We start from the raw sequence: 17787 nt of genomic DNA, 5'->3' as shown, positions 1-17787 counted from the left end.
GCAATTCTTGAACTGAAAAAAATTTTTGAAGCATTTAATCAGTAACAGGTTTTCTTCGTGTAAATTTCAGCTTTCCTTTCAATACAATAATTCGTTTTTCGACAGAACACATGGGCAAAAGTACGGTAGACTGAATAATTTTACTGCAAATCAATGTTTGGTAGAACATATGACTTAGAAATCATAACGTAAAATCTGTCGCAAAATGCGCCTCAAGAAAGCACCTTATGAATCATACCAAGTTCATCAAAAACAGATTATCTTTTTCTCATTTTCGGTTTCTTAGACACTTTGCTGATGTCTTAATTCCTCTTGAGACGTTTGCGGACGGGTTGACGTCCAAATAGTGATATTTGTATTCTTTTGACGTATCGTTTAAGAATGAGTACCCGGGTCGTGGAAAAATTGGAAAAATATGTAAGATAAGCGGTGAAAAATTGTTTTTATCACCGCAACTTTTGTAAATAATTTTGCGGTAAAATACGCTGAAATTATGTAATTTCACCGCTATAGTAAGCGGTGAACTTAAAAGGGGTTTCACCACCCATACAAGGGTTCGAACCTCTCACCTCCTGCATGGCATCCACTTCTACTTCCACTCCGCCATCTCTCAGGAACTTCAATCATTTTTGTTTTGAATGTAAATCAAATTCACTCTACTTTCTGTAAAACATGCGCGGTGATTTTCGTAAGATTTTTAGCGGTGAAATTATATTTTAGCGGTGAAAAGTGGTGATTTTTTGTAAGTTCACCGCTTACTTCAGTGGTGAAATTACATAAATTCACCGCTTGGAAGAAAGTGTCAAAAAGATATAAGAATAAGGGGTAAGTTTAGGGAGGGGGGTTAAATCTAGCAATTCCTCTTCCTCCCTTAATCCACATGAATTTCCGCTCATTCACTGCTGATCTCAAAAAACTTTAACACTTTTTTCTAAGCGGTGAATTGTTGTAAGTTCACCACTAAGTTAAGCGGTGAATTTATGTAATTTCATCGCAATCACCGCTTATCTCACATAATTTGGACTCTTTTTCAGAGCGGTGAATTTATATAAATTCACCGCTTGCGATTGTTCGTGTCTACAGAAAGCAATTTACTATTATTAATAATATTATTATTTATTTATGACTCATGAAAAAAACCGTTTTAGATTTTCATTGGCTGTGAAGAAATTTTTGCACAACATTGGCCCACCTGCCTGTTAGACTTTTGAAAGTCTTTTTGGTAGTTTGATATTTGGAACTGGATTGTAATTTGACTATTTGCAGTTCCCACCGTCACCCAGCTTTCAGTGACCAGGCTAAGCACCAACGAATTACAGCTAGATATTGGTTCAGACTCTGGGTTTGACTTCATGAACCTCTCAATCAGTCCAAAAGATGTTGCGGACATCACGGTGGCCCCAACCGATTTCCCTTTGACCTTAACATCGGCTGATCTCGACACCTCCAAAGAGTATAATTTGAGCATAGTGCTCTCTGTCGGTTCCGTTACCAATTGTGGGGAGGGCGGAGCTATAGTATTGGATCCGATATATGACTTCTACGACCCAAATGGTAAAAATACATGACACAGCAAATTTTCCCTGAACTGCTTAGACATTTTTTCAAGTGTTTTTCAGGCAAGTTCAACGTGAATTTTATTCAGTGATGCTTGAATTTTTGAAGCAAAATTCAGGTGAAATTCAGGTAACTTCAGGAATTCTTCATGTGAAAGGAATTCGCTAGAACGATTCGGGTTTTTTTTCAGATAAATCTACCTGAACTTTTTCAGCGTGTTTATCTGGATCTTCAGTTAACATTTTACAAACAGCGAGAGTTCATAAGGAAGTAGTTCAACCAAAATTTAGTATAAAACTTTTTCACAAAGTAGAAATTCTTGTTCCGATCCCACATAGCGGGGGATGAACTATTTGCTCAACTGGTTTTTTGTTCTTTCAATTTATGCCGATCAATGAAGGTATTGTGAATGATGAATGATACCATTTGAAGGCCCGTCAAAGGTCGCTAATATAACTAATGAATTTGTTTTGATATCGTTTCTGCGTGCAGTTCAAATTTCTGTGAATATCGGCTGTTTAGTTTCTGTGAATATTTTTAGTATTTTTGCAGCCTTAACAAATTTTTTTGCACAAGTTTTGTTTGATATTGGAAAACAAAAGTAGTATCGTATATATACAGGAAGATCGGGAGGGGGGGGGGGGAGATCCTTTGGAGATCCGTTCGGCAGAGGGGGATCACTGATCCCTTAGGGGAGATCCTTCGAGATCCTTTCGGCAGAGGGGGATCACTAACACCTTAGGGGAGATCTTTTATGTTAAGAAAGTGGTAATTGCGCTACATGTATTTGTCTGGTGGCTTATTGTTGGTATATATACTTCGCGAGTGTGAGGGAAGATCCTTCATGTTAGCGGTATTTTCGCTACATGTATTTGTGTGAATATACTTTGGTTGGGAGTGGTCAATCCTATGAGGTACGATTAAAATTCATTATGCCAGAATAATATTTGTTGAAAAGGATGGCCAAAACGATAGCAACCATTGATCTAAAAAATATTCATGAAATTTACCTGGAGATAAAGAACAATTATCCAAAATACGGTGAAAGGTTTCTGTATTTTCTAGCTGCTTGCCAATACCTTGATCCTGATATTGATTTGGAGGCAACATTGAAGCTGAGACCGTATGGAGGTCTAATTGGAATTGATAATTCGTCGCTGGACAACTACTTCAAATCGTTCAAAATACTTCGACTTCATGCAATACTCCACGATGCATCGGGTTTTATAGCAGAGTACAGTCGTAAAGGCCCTGGATACTCCTATGTGTTACCTTGTCCAATTACGAACGAGTATTTGGGTCACATCACGGGATTGGCTTTTTGTTTGTTTGTGAAGACGTTCAAAAACAATTTGATCACTTTGTTGGAATGCTGAAACAAGAAATAGTGATATTGGATTTTGAAGGTTTTCGTTACAAGAAAACTGGTTTTATAATAAAAGAGTTATCGCTTTGTTCAAATAATTATTCGGACACAATTCTTTTTCTTCCGCCAGTTTCCTACAACTCACTTTCCGCTAGTGACAGGAGATCTCATAAGTGGGTTACTAAATTTTTACATGGTTTGTCTTGGAACAGCGGTACTTATCCTTATTGGTTTCTATCACAAATTTTTGTCGCCATTAAACTTCGGTTTCCGTTAGGGAAATTTTATGCCAAAGGGAAAGAGAAAACAGAATCACTCCAAACTCTCTTGCAGAAAGAGGTAATAGATTTGGAAACTCTTCTATGTCCGAAAGTTGAAGATATTAAATCGCCAATTGATAATATTACTTGTGCTCTCCACTCTTTCTACCTACCGGAAAAGCAAAAGAGGAAACATTGTGCTAAAAGGAAAGCACAGCTGTATTTCTATTGGATCTCTCTGCCATCCAATGAGCCGTCGAGTGGAGAAGGCAGCTCCGTCAGTTCTTCAAGTGAATTTATCTCCAAGTTTGACAGTATGCAGTTACATAACGAATGATAATCATTTGACATTGACTTTTTTAAAAGAAGAGAAAATAGAATCACGGGGACAGAATATTCTGCGAAAACAACAGATTCTCTGCAACACCAAAGAAATTGAGACGCTGAAGAAATATCTTTCATTACTTGAATATTTTCAAATGTATCATGTCGTTACAACAGAAAATGAGAAAACTGAAACTAACCCCTTTACCTACGCCCAAGTGGCCAGCACCAGTTCAAGTACCTCTGGACGATGACAATCTCCCTGATGAAATTAAAATGTTGGTCAGTGAAGGCAACGTAGAGTCTATTGTCTACTATGGAAGTGGTTACGGAATGCAGGCAAACTATAAAGTGACTTACAAAAAAGACGACAAAGACTCTAGATATACTACTTATGAATTCTTTTGGATTGAAAGAGAGACTAACAAAAATGCAATTTAAACTAAAAAACAGAGTGTAAATTCATTTTTGCAAATAACTTATTTTCAAATGAGTGTTAAGGAAGACCAGATAGACTCCGCTAATGTAGGGGGTTTGAATGCTTTAGTTTTTGATGAGGAAAATCATGAGAGGCGTTCGTGGAAGTTTTTTAATTCTCGGCTACCACGTTCCGAAGTCGTCTATTTTACTCAAATTTTGATAATACTTTTTCTTATTGTAGTGTCTTTAACCAAGCTTGTGTTTTCCCAACTTGATTGTGAGGAATCAACATTTTGGTTTTCATTGCTTTCGTGCACAGTTGGCTACGCTCTTCCAAATCCAAAGCTATGAACAAAATAATATCCACTAGCGATAGGCTTTTTATGGCTGTTTGTGGTCCGTCGTGTTCTGGAAAAACAGAACTTATATTCCAAATGTTATTGAGAAACACCTTCTATCCAACCTTTAGTTCTATTTACTTTTTCTATCAACACGAGCAGCCAAAGTTCAGCACAATAGAGCGTAAAGTGAACATTTTTTTCACTAAGTTTTCTGGATTCGAATTCATTTCTCAGCTGGAAAATTGTCTGCTTGTGTTTGACGATTCGTGTGAAGAAATTTTCAATGACAAAGAATTTTCAAAACTTGCAACTGCGGGACGCCATAGAAATATTAGTGTGATTTATGTTAAGCATAACTTATTTCAACAGAGTAAATGGTCGCGAACGATTGATTTGAACACAACCCATATCATTTTGTTCTAATCACCTAGAGACATACAGCAGATCACCTATGTCGGAAAACAGTTGAACAATACAAATTTTTTGAAGGAAAGCTATGAACTTGCAACAAAACAACCCTTTGGACACTTACTCATTGACTTAGATCCAAAAACATCAGACTCCTTGCGTTATTGTTCAAATAGTGTACAACCAGGTCCAACAATTTTTTATCTACCGTCCTCCAAAGCGGTTATCACTACTTTGACAGATGAGAGAGAAAGAGTTATGTATGCTAAAGCAAATGCTCGAGCTGCCCGAGAGCAATTTCAGAAAGTTCCTCAAACAAGCACCAAATAGCTTTAAAAACTTTCTCTGTGAGTGTTTGCTCAATGTGATCAATGGCAACGTTCCAGTGAACAGGCAGTTACTTAAAAATCAGGAGAAATTATTTCAACAAATATTATCAAAGAAAACAAGTTTGGAGAAAAAACGAAACGTTTTAGCCAAAAAACCAGAACTCATTCGAGCGTTGGGATTGTCGTGCTATATTTACTTGAAGGCAGAATAATGCATGCAGAAGAGTTTGTTTTGATCCCTAAAAGAATGTTCATTTCAAAAAACCCAACCAAGGAAGAAATATTTGATAATCCAATGTATCAGCAAAAAGCAACTCAGTTAGCACTCCTACAGAGGACTAATCCCAATTTTGAACGAAATAATGAGAAAAAAGTACAAGATGCGGACACTAACACTGATTGGTCGATCAAGAGAACAAACAGTAGCGGTGATGTGACAAGTGATGCAGACGATGTAAGAAGCGAATCGTTTTTTAGCGATGACAGTGAAATAGAGCCAATAGTGAAAAAAAGGAGGGATTCAGCATTCGACTCAATAATGCTAGAACTGAAACTAGTGGATGAAAACAAAACAAAAAGAGCTGCAATTATCCTAAATAAAATTTTCAATTCAAAAAATGTTTCTATTAGTGAAGAGACCAACATTCTGCACATTAACGATGAGCTTCAATGAGTAGATGTAACAAGCTTTTTGTACAATTTACAACAACCCACAAAAAAAATTGACTGGTCAAAGTATACCAAAATCTTGAGTGAACTTGATATATCAGCTGACTTGGTTTATAATACTCACGCAAAAAAAGTTGTAGATCAGTTTTACAGTGAAGATGAAAAGGAAACTGTATCCAAACAACTAAAGCAAAAAACAAAAAAAGAGCAGGAAGGAAGACGATCTGAACCAACGAAGAAACATGCAAAGCCAAGAGTCGATGAAAGTAAAGAGAAGACAGCGGAAGAGGCGCGTAGAAAAGACTGGGATATCTATTGACGATGTGCGAAAACTTGACAAGCTCTATTTAAACGGTCCTGCGTCATTTGGAAGCGCAAAGAGATTGCAAAACTTGAGTAAATTATCAACGAAGAAAATTAAAATGTATCTGGAAACGAAACCATCTTTTAACAAATACCGATCACGTCGCCTCAGGTTTCCAAGGCTTAAAGTTGTTGTTAACGACATAAATGAGATCTGGTCCGTAGGTCTAGCATATGTTGATAAACTTGCAAAATACAACGGTGGTGTAAAATATCTGCTTGTGGCTGTTGACTGTTTGTCAAGATATCTCAGGGTTGAGCCACTGAAAACAAAATATGCCACAGAGACAGCACAGGTCTTCAAAAAGATGATCAAGCATAAACAACCTGAGAAAGTTTGGGTTGATGATGGTACAGAGTTCCTAGGTGCCTTCAAAGCCCTATGCACTGAACGCGGAATTCATTTATACAGTATATTCAGTGAGAAAAAGTCTGCTTTTGCGGAAAGAAATATACGCTCTTTGAAAAATATAATCTACAGATATTTAGAAGAAAAGTGGACTTATTCATATCTAGACAAATTGGATGCGTTTGTTAAAACAATCAATTCTAGAGTAAATCGAACGATAAAGCTCGCTCCGAACAAAGTCACGAAGAAAGACGTTCCAAGGCTTGTGTCCTTGACTGCAAATACAACAAATTCTCAAAAACCCAAATTCTATATTGGTGATTTTGTGCGCATAGTGAAAAAAGAGCAGACTTTCGGGAAGGGCTACAAACAGTCATTTACTGACGAGATATTTGAAATCGCATCTATCCCGACATTGCATCCTCCCACGTATTCTCTTATTGATGCGGATAAAGAAGTTATCCAGGGTAAATTCTATCAACCCGAACTTCAACTAGTACGAGAGTCTCCTCTAAAAAATGGGAAGTAAACGATTCGAAGACGAGTTTACGGTACATGTTATTTCTAGCGCTTCAATGGAGATCTTTGATCAAAACACACTAGCTTCGTTCAGAAATTCTTTCAACGATGAAATTCAACTATCTGGCGACTGGAGGGTAGCTCTAAGCGAAATTATTTTTCCCACCAAAATTCAGCATGTGGTGAATGGGAATTTGATAGCATATAGTCTTAAGGGTTACGAGGAGTCACAAAGAATCTCATCTGATGCCAATGTCATTTCTCGACCTTACAGTGGAGAAAAAATCTCTTTCATGACTGGAAACTTTGAAACTGTTGCTCAACTTTTATTTACTATCAAGCGAACAGTTGGACTACCTAATTTTTCGTTTCGCGAAATCAAGAGTACTGGAAAATACGAAACACTTTTTGGTAAAAATGAGGGAATCACTTTTCCTAGTGAAGAAATACCCAGTATTGTGGGTTTTACAGGAATTCCAGATAAACATGGTGTACATATTGGGTACAAAATGAATACAGCTACATCAAATAAATTAATGAAGAGCGATGAGACAAAAGCTTTTTATGGAGAATTCCCTGCTGATCTGTGCGCGGGAGAGCACTTAATATTCATATACACAAACATTATCGAGTATCAATATGTTGGTGATGCTAAGGCGCCTTTATTACGTGTCATTGATTCAAAACAACGTCTGAAAATCGGTAGCGTGTGTGAACTTGAACCAACAAATAGAATAGTTTTTTCAAATTTGGACTATAAAAAACTACTTTCAAATACAATTCAATCAATTTCCATAGAGTTACGTACCGAAACAGGTCAATTAGTCCACTTTTCAGGAACCGGTAAAGTAATATTGACGTTACAGTTCAAAAAATTTGGTGATTAAAACAATGGAATCGTACTATACCAATCAAGCATCTTCGTTGCCTTATTTTTCTGGACACTATAGACAAAGAGGAAGTGGCTTTGGAGCTTTAGCAAGTGGCATAGGTCGAATCGCCTTACCGCTTGCACGAAAATTCATTCTACCCGCAGCAAAACGTGTCGGAAAAAGAACTTCTATTACAAAGTGTGCCAGAGTTAGTGGATGTTGTCAGCAAAAAAAAATCCGCAAAGCAGGCGTTGAAAAACACTATTTCGAACACAGTTAAAAAGCAAACAGGAGGCTCATTAGCATTGCGAATGAGACGACAAAACCGAATGAATCGGAGACGGTCTAAACGATCTCGCTCAAAAGCTAGAAAAAGTACTAATGTGAGAAAGACAGTCATTTCAAAAAATAAACAGCCAAAAAGAAGTCGGTCGGATTTCTTCGCTAGAGTTAAAGATGATCGGTAATATGTTACCAACAGAGGCAACGCATAGTTCCCTGGATTTGTTTGAAAAACCAGCGCTTCTTGTAACTTTTGATGGTAGTTTTTGTCAAAAAGTAGGGCCAGTGTACAGCCCTAACGGACCCATGCTCGAATTTGAGGTGGCTGGAGACAGAAATAATTTTATTGACCTACAAAAAATTTTCCTGGAAATCAAATGCAAGATAGTTCAAGGTTCTGAAGCCGATTTGAAATATGACGCTGGAGCTGCAGCAGACGTCACCAAAACAGACGCCCCTTACTTCTGCAATAATGTTTTACATTCGCTCTTTTCTGACTGTACAGTATCTGCCAACGGATTAAAAATTTCAAATGCAAATGGAAATTATGCTCACAAAAGTTTCATTGAAACTGAATTTTCTCATAACAAAGATGCTAAAGCAACTTGGTTGGCATGTCAAGGTTATTCCTACGAAGAGAACCCCGGAGCAATTCTGGCAGCTGAAGTTAACAGACGAAAAACTTTGGTTAGACAATCTGCCGAATGTACTTTTTATGGAAAAGTAGCTGTAGATTTTTTTACTTGCGATCAACATCTTTTGAGTGGTGTGACGCTGCGAATTTCTTTTCGACGATCAATAGATGATTTTGTCACAATTTCCGACGATGCTGCAAAACCCTACAAAGTAAAAATTATAGAAGCTAATTTGTATGTAAGAAAAATGACGTTGAACGATGACGTGGTTTCTGCAATTGAAAAAACTTTACTATCAAGTCCAGCGTCCTATCCGTATTTGGAGACCATAACAGAACGTTTCTTGCTTCTACTGGATTGCAAAGCTGGAAACAAGAAGATGTTTTCAGCAGGGAGCCAATTCGACGTCTAGCTATATGCCTTAACACAAATGAAGCCTTTTTATGAAGCAAACAACTCAATCCTTTCCACTTTCGTAAATTCAATCTGGAGCAGCTTTGTATTTACCGAAATGGACTTCCTGTTGCTGACAGTCCAATAAATACAACTGATGACAAACGCTTATATTTCAACACAATGTCAGACTTAGCCTATATTGACAATGGTCATGGAGTTAAATTGTCTGAGTACCCGAGCCATTTTATTATGGTGTTTGATCTCACAAGCACTCAGCAGGCGTCGCATGATTTTATTCACCCTGAACTCACCAATTGTTCAATTTCAATAGAACTCAAGTTTTCAGTTGCTTTGCCAAGTAATATAGAAATTTTCATTATTGGTGAGAAAGCTAGCACTATTTTCATCGATTCGGCTCGGAAAATTTCTAAAAATCATATTCTGACAAACTGATGGATGAAGACGAAATCAACAGCCTGATTCAAGCATGTAAACTTCTAAAGTACAAATTTAGTGGTGTCTTTGCAGCTGATAATTTTCCCTTGAAATTGTCACAGAACAGATTGATTATTGTGAATGTATCCAGCTCTGATTCTATTGGAACACATTGGACACTTTTGTGTAGGAAGAATGGCAATTACATTTTCGCTGATCCGCTTGGACAGAAATTAACATCATACAAATGTTTGTACAACAGACTGGCCTCTGCTGCTCTTGATATTCAAAACGTGTATGAATTGCTTAGAAATCAACCTATACAAACACAAAACTCTATATTGTGTGGCTTATTTTGTATTTATGTTGCTCATTACATTTATAACAACAAAGAAATTGTAAAATTGAGTGATGTTGATTTGATTCGATTTGCGCTTCATATGATAATCTAACTAACTCTACTACAACTCTGCTTAGTTGAATAAAGTTTTTTTTTCAAAATTTTATTTTCTCTTCATACACTATGCGTAAAAACAAAACATCAGTATCAACAAGCAAATTACCATATCCGGTCAAAAAAAATGTCCATTATTTGGCAGAAAGCACCTGAGTGTGGCCCAGACAAGATATTTTGAAATCTCTTTAGAGATTCACTTGCAAAGCTATCAGTTTGAGTTTGTTGGTTATTGGACTTTGTAATACAATTTTGCAATGACTTTTGATGGAGCTGAAACTGTACGCTGCTTCCTTGCTGTAGTCGTCGTCGATTGTCTTCATTCAACGTCACGTTGCTGTTGTTGTTGACTTTTTGATTAGCAGCTACGTTAGAGAAGTTTGGCAACAGTTTCTGAATTGAGTGGGAATCTATGCTCAAATTTTTGTTGTATTCAACCGCCAAAACAAGCTTTTGAAAAATTTCTCCATTCAGCTCTAGGGTATTTGAATTGGCAAACAAAATCTTAAATGTTGTGTAGAGACAAGGCACTGTATAGCTTTTTTTAATTTTTGATTTGTCTGAAGACTTTGTCACGTCTGATGTATCCACCAAAATATGGTAATGATTAGTTTTCAAAGTGCAAAAGGGGTTTTCAAAATGAACACACACAGCACAATTTTTTACACCATTCAACTCCGGTTTTTCATCGCAAACTGAAAATTTGAACGCCTTCTGAAATTGTTTGAAGAAACCCGGCGATCGTTCAAACATTGCTTCAACCATTTTGATTAATCTGTGGAAGCAGCCGAGGATGAGGACGCTGATTCGTATCCAGAATCTTTTTCTGCTAGTTTAGGTTTTTTAGCCACCGGTTTTTTAGTAACCGAGGTATCTTTTTCCCCTTCTGACTCTGGCACCGAGTTTCGTATCCTGCCACTTTTTTTCATAAGTTTGTCAAATTCCTCTGTTGTAAGGGATATTCTCTGTTCAAATTCCTATTCATTGTCTTTTCTCTTAAAAAGTTTCAAAAAGACATACGTCCCGGTGTTTTCATAGGTTTTGAGAGTAGCTCTTATCAACCTCTTTTCTGTTTTGGATATATCGAAATAGCAATCACCGTACTCTTTGTCTTTGCTTGCAGTGAAAGGCATTTGTACCGAATTAGCTTGGAAGTTTTTGTTGTAGAACGTAGTCAACTGTTAGCGAAAGGTTAAATTATTCAAATGTTAACTATTCATTCCAAAACGGTACTGATAAGGGTGTTTCAAGTGATTTACATATATCACATGTCTTCAGAGGCCCATGTATTTCCCATATAATTTATTTATCGCGGAGTTATATTTAGATCAACAAGAGGTATTTATTGGCATTGCCTTGATAACACACATACACACATACACAAATACACACTGGTAATAGTCCCTAACACCATGAGTTTCAAAGAAACTAACTGATAAGAGGGGAATAATACGTGTTAGGTGTGATAATTCCATCGTAACAAGGAACCAGAGTGGTTTCAATTACAAGCAACGTGCTCCCCACCTCAGGCGCGCGGCATGCGTGGGTTATACGTGTGTGGTCGACTTATCCAACTTGGTCCAAATTAATGAAAAACACCTGGCGTTCAACTAAAATTTTGTAAATACATGTGCAGTTTTAAGGCGTGTGCCTAATTCTGTTATAAACAAAGTAGTAAAGCACATATGTTTTCAATCAAAATTCCGGGCCAAAATAGTTGGCCTTTGGTTGTGCCGGGGGCAGATAAGAGAACTGCCACTGGACTCACATTGTTAACTCGCATAAACTACATGGGGGTAAATTTCCCGCTACATTTTATTTCATTTCGGTTCCGAAACAGAAACTCTTTAACTTTGTTGAAAGTCCACTATCTGAATAGAAGTCAAATTTTGTGAACAAGTATCCTTGCGCTTAAAATACCTTCACAACTTTTTCTTGTTCAATTATCAAAAACATTCAATTTGCTTATCTTCTCTTCAAAGCATTCCAAAATTTTTTAAAACATTATTATCTCTTCAAAATTCTTCAAACGCAGAAAATGTCTTTCCATATCCTAAGCGACCAAAACAATGTCTGGGAGCGAACAATTGTGTACCAAACCTTTTACGAAAACTTTGTGGTTTTTATCCAACAAAAAAGGACAAACGAGAAAGAGGAGAATTGGACAACCCTTGAACACTTTATGATACCTAAAATCTTCATTAACTTCGTTGCAACCTTGCCGGACAAAAAGGAGAGTGAAGATTGCGGTGGAACCTTTATCACTTCAGGCGGGTTCGTTCCACCTTTGTCGTTAACACATCCTCTTTACCCGTATGACATTGTGACGCTGCCAAAAGAAACTCGAACTATTCTATACAAATTCGATTGTGACTGCGTGCCCTTTTTCGAAAACCAGCTAGGAGTAGTTCGGGCCTGCAATGACCTAGCCGATTTGTGGGGCCTTCCACATTCTCCCGAGTCACCACCACCAACACCAGGATGTGTTTCAACGCCAACTTCTGATCCTAGTGCCACTGTGTCTCCGGAGAGCTCACCGTCTCTGTTTTCACCCGTTACAGAGGAGAAACTTGCATGGAATTTTGGCTCACTACCAACTGCAAGTCAATTGATGCAGAATTTGTCTGCGACCGACTTCAGAACACCATCTGGCTCGACGACACCAACAACAATTTTAGAGACCGGTGCAAGCTTGGTTGCAACAACAACAACAACAACACCCGACAACTCCGAGACGCCAAAAGTCACTCTCGCGCCAAGAAAAAGAAGGTCCATTGAACCTTGTGAAAAACTCTTTGATTAGAATTTCTGAAAGGAAACCTAAACTCTCAGTTTGATTGTGTGAAGAATTGCTTATTGGAGTAATCAAAAATTGTTTTTATAAAAATGTTGAGTCAATTTCTTTGATTTATTTGTTTCGATTCTGTAAAGGAGATTAAATATTTTTCGTGTATAAAATAAAAATTTAGTATTATTAGTTTGGTTTTTGAAAATAGAAAAAAAATTCGAAGGACTAAAGACAAACTGAAATTTTTTTTTTCGAAAACCTGTAAAAGTGACTAAATTCGCCATATGAAGAAACATGTATAAACATGGTTTTATAGAGCACAATATCGTCTACAAAATAGGACTTGAACAACTCTATTGAGAGGTGGAGTCTTTGCCCATTTTCAAACCATTTTTCAAACAAATTGCTCGAAAAATTGGAAAATTTTTGAAGAAAAACGAAAAAAAAACAATGAAAACGAAAAAGTTGGATAATTTTGTAAGGAGACATTTTGCTGAGCGCAAAGTGTTCTACAATAGAACTCTTAACAAAAATTTTGGAGGAGCACAATTTTATGGGTCACAGAGAACAAAATCTATGTTTAGTCATATATTTTTGTCTTTAACTTATCACCCTACAAGTGGAAGACTGATGAGGAAACTACTGAGAAGTATCTCATACGATGTAAAACAACACGCTCTAAATTTTTGGTCCCCATAAACTTTTTCATATCTGTAACAGAAAAAAAGTTATTTGTAAAAAAGCAAAAATTTTGTGAAAACTATAAATTTTGAAAAATTTTTTTTTCTTTCAAATAACTTGAAAATATGCAATTTTTCATTGTTTCAATGTTATCTCTATATTTTTTACTACAATTTGAAGGTGTTACTTTAGAAATTCCTCATAAAAAGTTTTAGAGAAAAAACACTTTTTTTCTGAGAAAAAGGTCAATTTTTCCGAAAAATCGAAAAATATTGATGATGTGGTTGTTTTGCTGAAAAATACTCAGAGTGAGTTTTTCTTACGACTTTGTAACAGAAATAAAAGGTTATGATGATCATGGCCAAAAAACCCCGGGAACACGGTTTTCGCAAACACCTGTTTTCAATTAAAAACATGTGGCTGCCAGATGTTTTGAAAAATCGTGTTCCCGAAGTTTTTTCAAACTTCTGTAAAAACCGGTCTTCATAAAATCTCACGCTGTGAAACTTTGATCATAAGCATGATGAAGCTAGCTGCTCGCCAAGTATGATTTCCATTAAAAATTGCGAAAAAAAAACAAAAAAATCGATTTTTTTCCAACTTTTAAAAACATTTTTTCTTAGTTTTTTAAAATCTTTCAACCCTCAACGGATTCTGCTACAACCTCCAGTAATCATTGATGGGACTTGTTATACTAAAATTCAAATCTATTTTCAAAAAAAATTTTTTTTCAAGGTTTTCGGTTAAAAAAACTGCGATAATCAATTTTTTTATGCCTAAAAAGAGATATTCAGTTGCGCTAGAACACCAATAAAGCAATTTAACCATATAAGGTTCACTAAAACACGTCATTGCATAGTCATTACGCATATATTGCATAGAAAATACGCATAAGTCTCCCACTATTACGGCAAAACATTGGTATTTGCATTTTAATTCAACTTTGCATAAGACATGATTGTAGCCCTCTTTGGCCAGAATACCAATCATATATGCAAATGTTTTTGCATAAAACATGATCTACGCCCTCACTGGCGAATGATGGAATTTGCATAAAGCAGGACTAAATTTGCATAAAATGCTAAACGCCCTCTTACGGGATAAAAAAAATGTTGTTTCTAAATCTTCATCCATCTCCTAATTTAATTAATGGGGCTGTGAACATTGGGCAATGATATTATTCACTCTTGTGTAATCCTTTAGTTAACTGATTGGAAAGAAACTTTGTCCCTAAAAATTTCGTTTTGAACATGTTTTAAAATTCAACCAATCAGAACGTTGGTTATTTTTAGAGAGTTGAAGGTTTGGTTTAGCTCGAACTCAAAACCATTTTATCTTCAAATTGATCCAACAATGAGTTTCTCGTGCAAATTTTGTAACGCCAAATTCACATTTCGCACCAACCGCAATCGTCACCAAAGGAACTTGCATCCAGATGAAGTTGGAGTGCCAGTGTACCGCTGTGAACACTGTGATTTCACTACAAGAGATCTACGAACTCTCGAACGAAATTTCGGAAACCGACATAATCCGTTAGTACAATGTTGTCTCTACTGCTACATTGGCTTTGATTCTGCTGATCGCTTTGCCACACACATAAGAGATCAACATGGACTGCCCTCGAGAACTAGTGAAACAAGCAGAAGACCAACAGAATCCGCCTTTCAAGGAGCACTTCAAGTTTTCACTATTGATGGAACGGAGGACGACCAAGATCTCATGGAGTTCATGCTGAACAATAGAGACATCATAACGGACCTTATAAACAGCGAAGTTTCGACTGCAGCCAAAAAAATTCAGTTTGTTGTGTCTCTGGATCTGTACAAAGAAAGAAACGAAAACGACAACGAAGAACAAGCTATCGAAATCTTTGCTAGCTCTGAAATGACTACAGTGTACTTGGATGGACTCTCAAACAAAGATTTTTTCAAGATGTTGAGTAAGATGTTGAATATTCTCTTCATGTTTTCGTCACAAGGCAGTGGATGGATTCTACGCAAAATAAACAGACTGGAAATCAAGATAGCCGCCTTTGCCCCCGTGCATGCCTCGTCATATATAGCTCTACCTGGTTTCCTGAACGGATGCCGTTCATTGCTCAACATACGAAACCATTTTGATCACAACTGCTTCGTGTATTGTTTCGTTGCCGCGTATCACATCAAAAATCGAATCAATTTACTGACAGAAGGTCGATCGGGAACTGAAAAGACGAATCCAGATACGTACAAGAATGCGGAACGACAGCCGGTTGGAGACTATCAGATGCCCATGCCCATAAACAGGATCCCATACTTTGAGGACGCCAACGACGTTCGCGTCAATGTTTTCGGGTAAGTGTTTCTTTAATAATATCAATAAAATTCAAATAATCCCGCTCAACGAATCAAAATGTTAAAACTGTATTGGTCTTCATGAATCTGTTTTGTTTACAGAATCGAGGGAACACGTTTGGTGATGATCTACGTTTCCAAAAAGTCAAACAAATCCTTCACAATGGACCTTCTTCTCCTCCACGATGAGAATGCCCATCACTACGTTCTCATCTTGAATCTGGAACGATTTGTCGCATACTTCAAAGGTATAGCGCACCGTGCAGCGCAGCGTATTTGTCGAAATTGTTTTCATTTGTGTACAAACAGAGAAACTTATCAAAACCATGTTAAAACATGCAGTGAACATGCAGCAGCAGAAATTGTTATGCCAAAAGAAAGCAACACTTCCCTACAGTTCAGAAACTGGAAAGCACGCTGGTTTCTTCCTATCGTTCTATACTTTGACACAGAATCTTATCTTGTTCCAATCGCTACAGCACAACCCTCACCCTCTACTTCCTACACAAATGCAATTGAAAAACATGAACCTTGTGGTTATGCAATAGCAGCCATAGAACACGGTAAAGCAACTCCTGTCTACTTTGAACTCAAAAGAGGTGACAACTGTATGAACGAATTTGTAAAATCTTTGCACGTACTGGCGCGGGACATCTACAACCGAAAACGAGCTTTCTACGGACCCTACCGAGGACCCGTTCCAGCGCGTGAAAATAACACAAGATGTTGGATCTGTGAAAACGAAATAAACGATGAGGCTGAGCTTGTTCTTGACCATTGTCACTACGATGGTCATTTTCTAGGGTGGGCGCATCAACTCTGTAACACTCGTCGCAGAACATCTAACTTTACGCCAATGATTGGTCATAATATCAAAAAGTATGATATTCATCATATATGTCTTGCACTAGCAGAGTGTGAGCCAGAAACGAAGTTTGAAGTTATTCCTTCTACGGACGAAAACTATATATCACTCTCTGTTGGAGTGTTCATAAAAAATTTTGAGTCGGAGGCCGGACAACAAGTACCCATCTTCGAATACATAAGGTTAATTGACTCGTTTAACTTCATGCCCCAATCACTCGAGTCCTTGGTAGCTGATCTGCCTGACAATCGCTTTGACATTCTACGCTCTAAGTATGAATCTTACTCCAATAGCGATTTTCAACTTCTCTGCCAAAAAGGTTTTTACTGTTATTCCTACATCACATCAGAACAAGTGTTTGAAGAAAAAGTGTTGCCTCCATTATCGGAATGGAAAAATACATTGCATGGCGGTGAAGTCACTATCAGCGAAACCGACTACAATCATGCTCAAACAGTGTTTTCAAAATTTGGTTGTCAAAACATCGGCGACTACCACGACCTTTATCCAACCAGTGACACTTTGCTCTTGGCGTGCGTCTTTGAGGCTTTCAGAGATATCTGCTATGACACGTACGGTTTAGATTGCGCACAGTACTATGGAGCATCAAATTTATCAGGAGATGCGTTCCTCAAGGTGTGCAAACCCGACCTGCATTTGCTAACCGAGAGTGAACAACTTGAACTTGTAGAGAACATGATGCGCGGAGGAGTGTCTTCAATCTATGAGCAACGACTCTTTCAAGCAAACAACTGCCATCTGCCGAACTATGATGCTTCTAAGCCGTCTACATATGCGTTGATGCTAGACGCAAATAACCTCTACGGCGGCGTAATGCAGAACGATCATTTGCCCTTGAAGGATTTTGCGCTAGATGCACACATCACGCTCGAGGAAGTACTCAAAATTTCGTCAACGGCACAGCATGGATACATAATTGAAGTTGATATTGATTATCCACCCGAACATCATGAAGCTCATCAAGATTACCCTCTGGCGCCATCCAAATTGAAAATCAAACATTCTTGGCTGAGCGGTTACCAGAAAAATTTGAAAGTACAGATGCACTTACCTGAAAAGTCATCTGGGCCAAAACTCGTCCAAACGCTGTTGCCTAAAAACCGCTACACGCTACATTATC

General features: G+C 37.4%; 1 protein-coding gene across 4 annotated transcripts in view; it reads left to right on the top strand.

The window, feature by feature from the left end:
- LOC142349280 (uncharacterized) overlaps positions 1 to 17787 on the top strand; it is a 105454-nt gene that overhangs the window by 46474 nt on the left and 41193 nt on the right. For 3 of the 4 annotated variants that reach the window (XR_012760812.1, XM_075400739.1, XM_075400738.1), the window contains exon 6: positions 1267 to 1554. Coding sequence is in view for 3 of the 4 variants with exons in the window: in XM_075400739.1 (XP_075256854.1) it covers positions 1267 to 1554 (288 nt within the window). In the remaining variant the exon portion in view is untranslated. Of the gene's footprint in view, positions 1 to 1148; positions 1187 to 1266; positions 1555 to 17787 lie in introns of those variants that run through there. The other variant, XM_075400740.1, reaches the window with a different exon arrangement.

This window comes from Convolutriloba macropyga, chromosome 11 (genome assembly GCF_964194025.1).
Source record: "Convolutriloba macropyga chromosome 11, txConMacr16.3, whole genome shotgun sequence".
NCBI lineage: Eukaryota > Metazoa > Xenacoelomorpha > Acoela > Convolutidae > Convolutriloba > Convolutriloba macropyga.
This window is presented reverse-complemented; position numbering and strand designations above follow the sequence as displayed.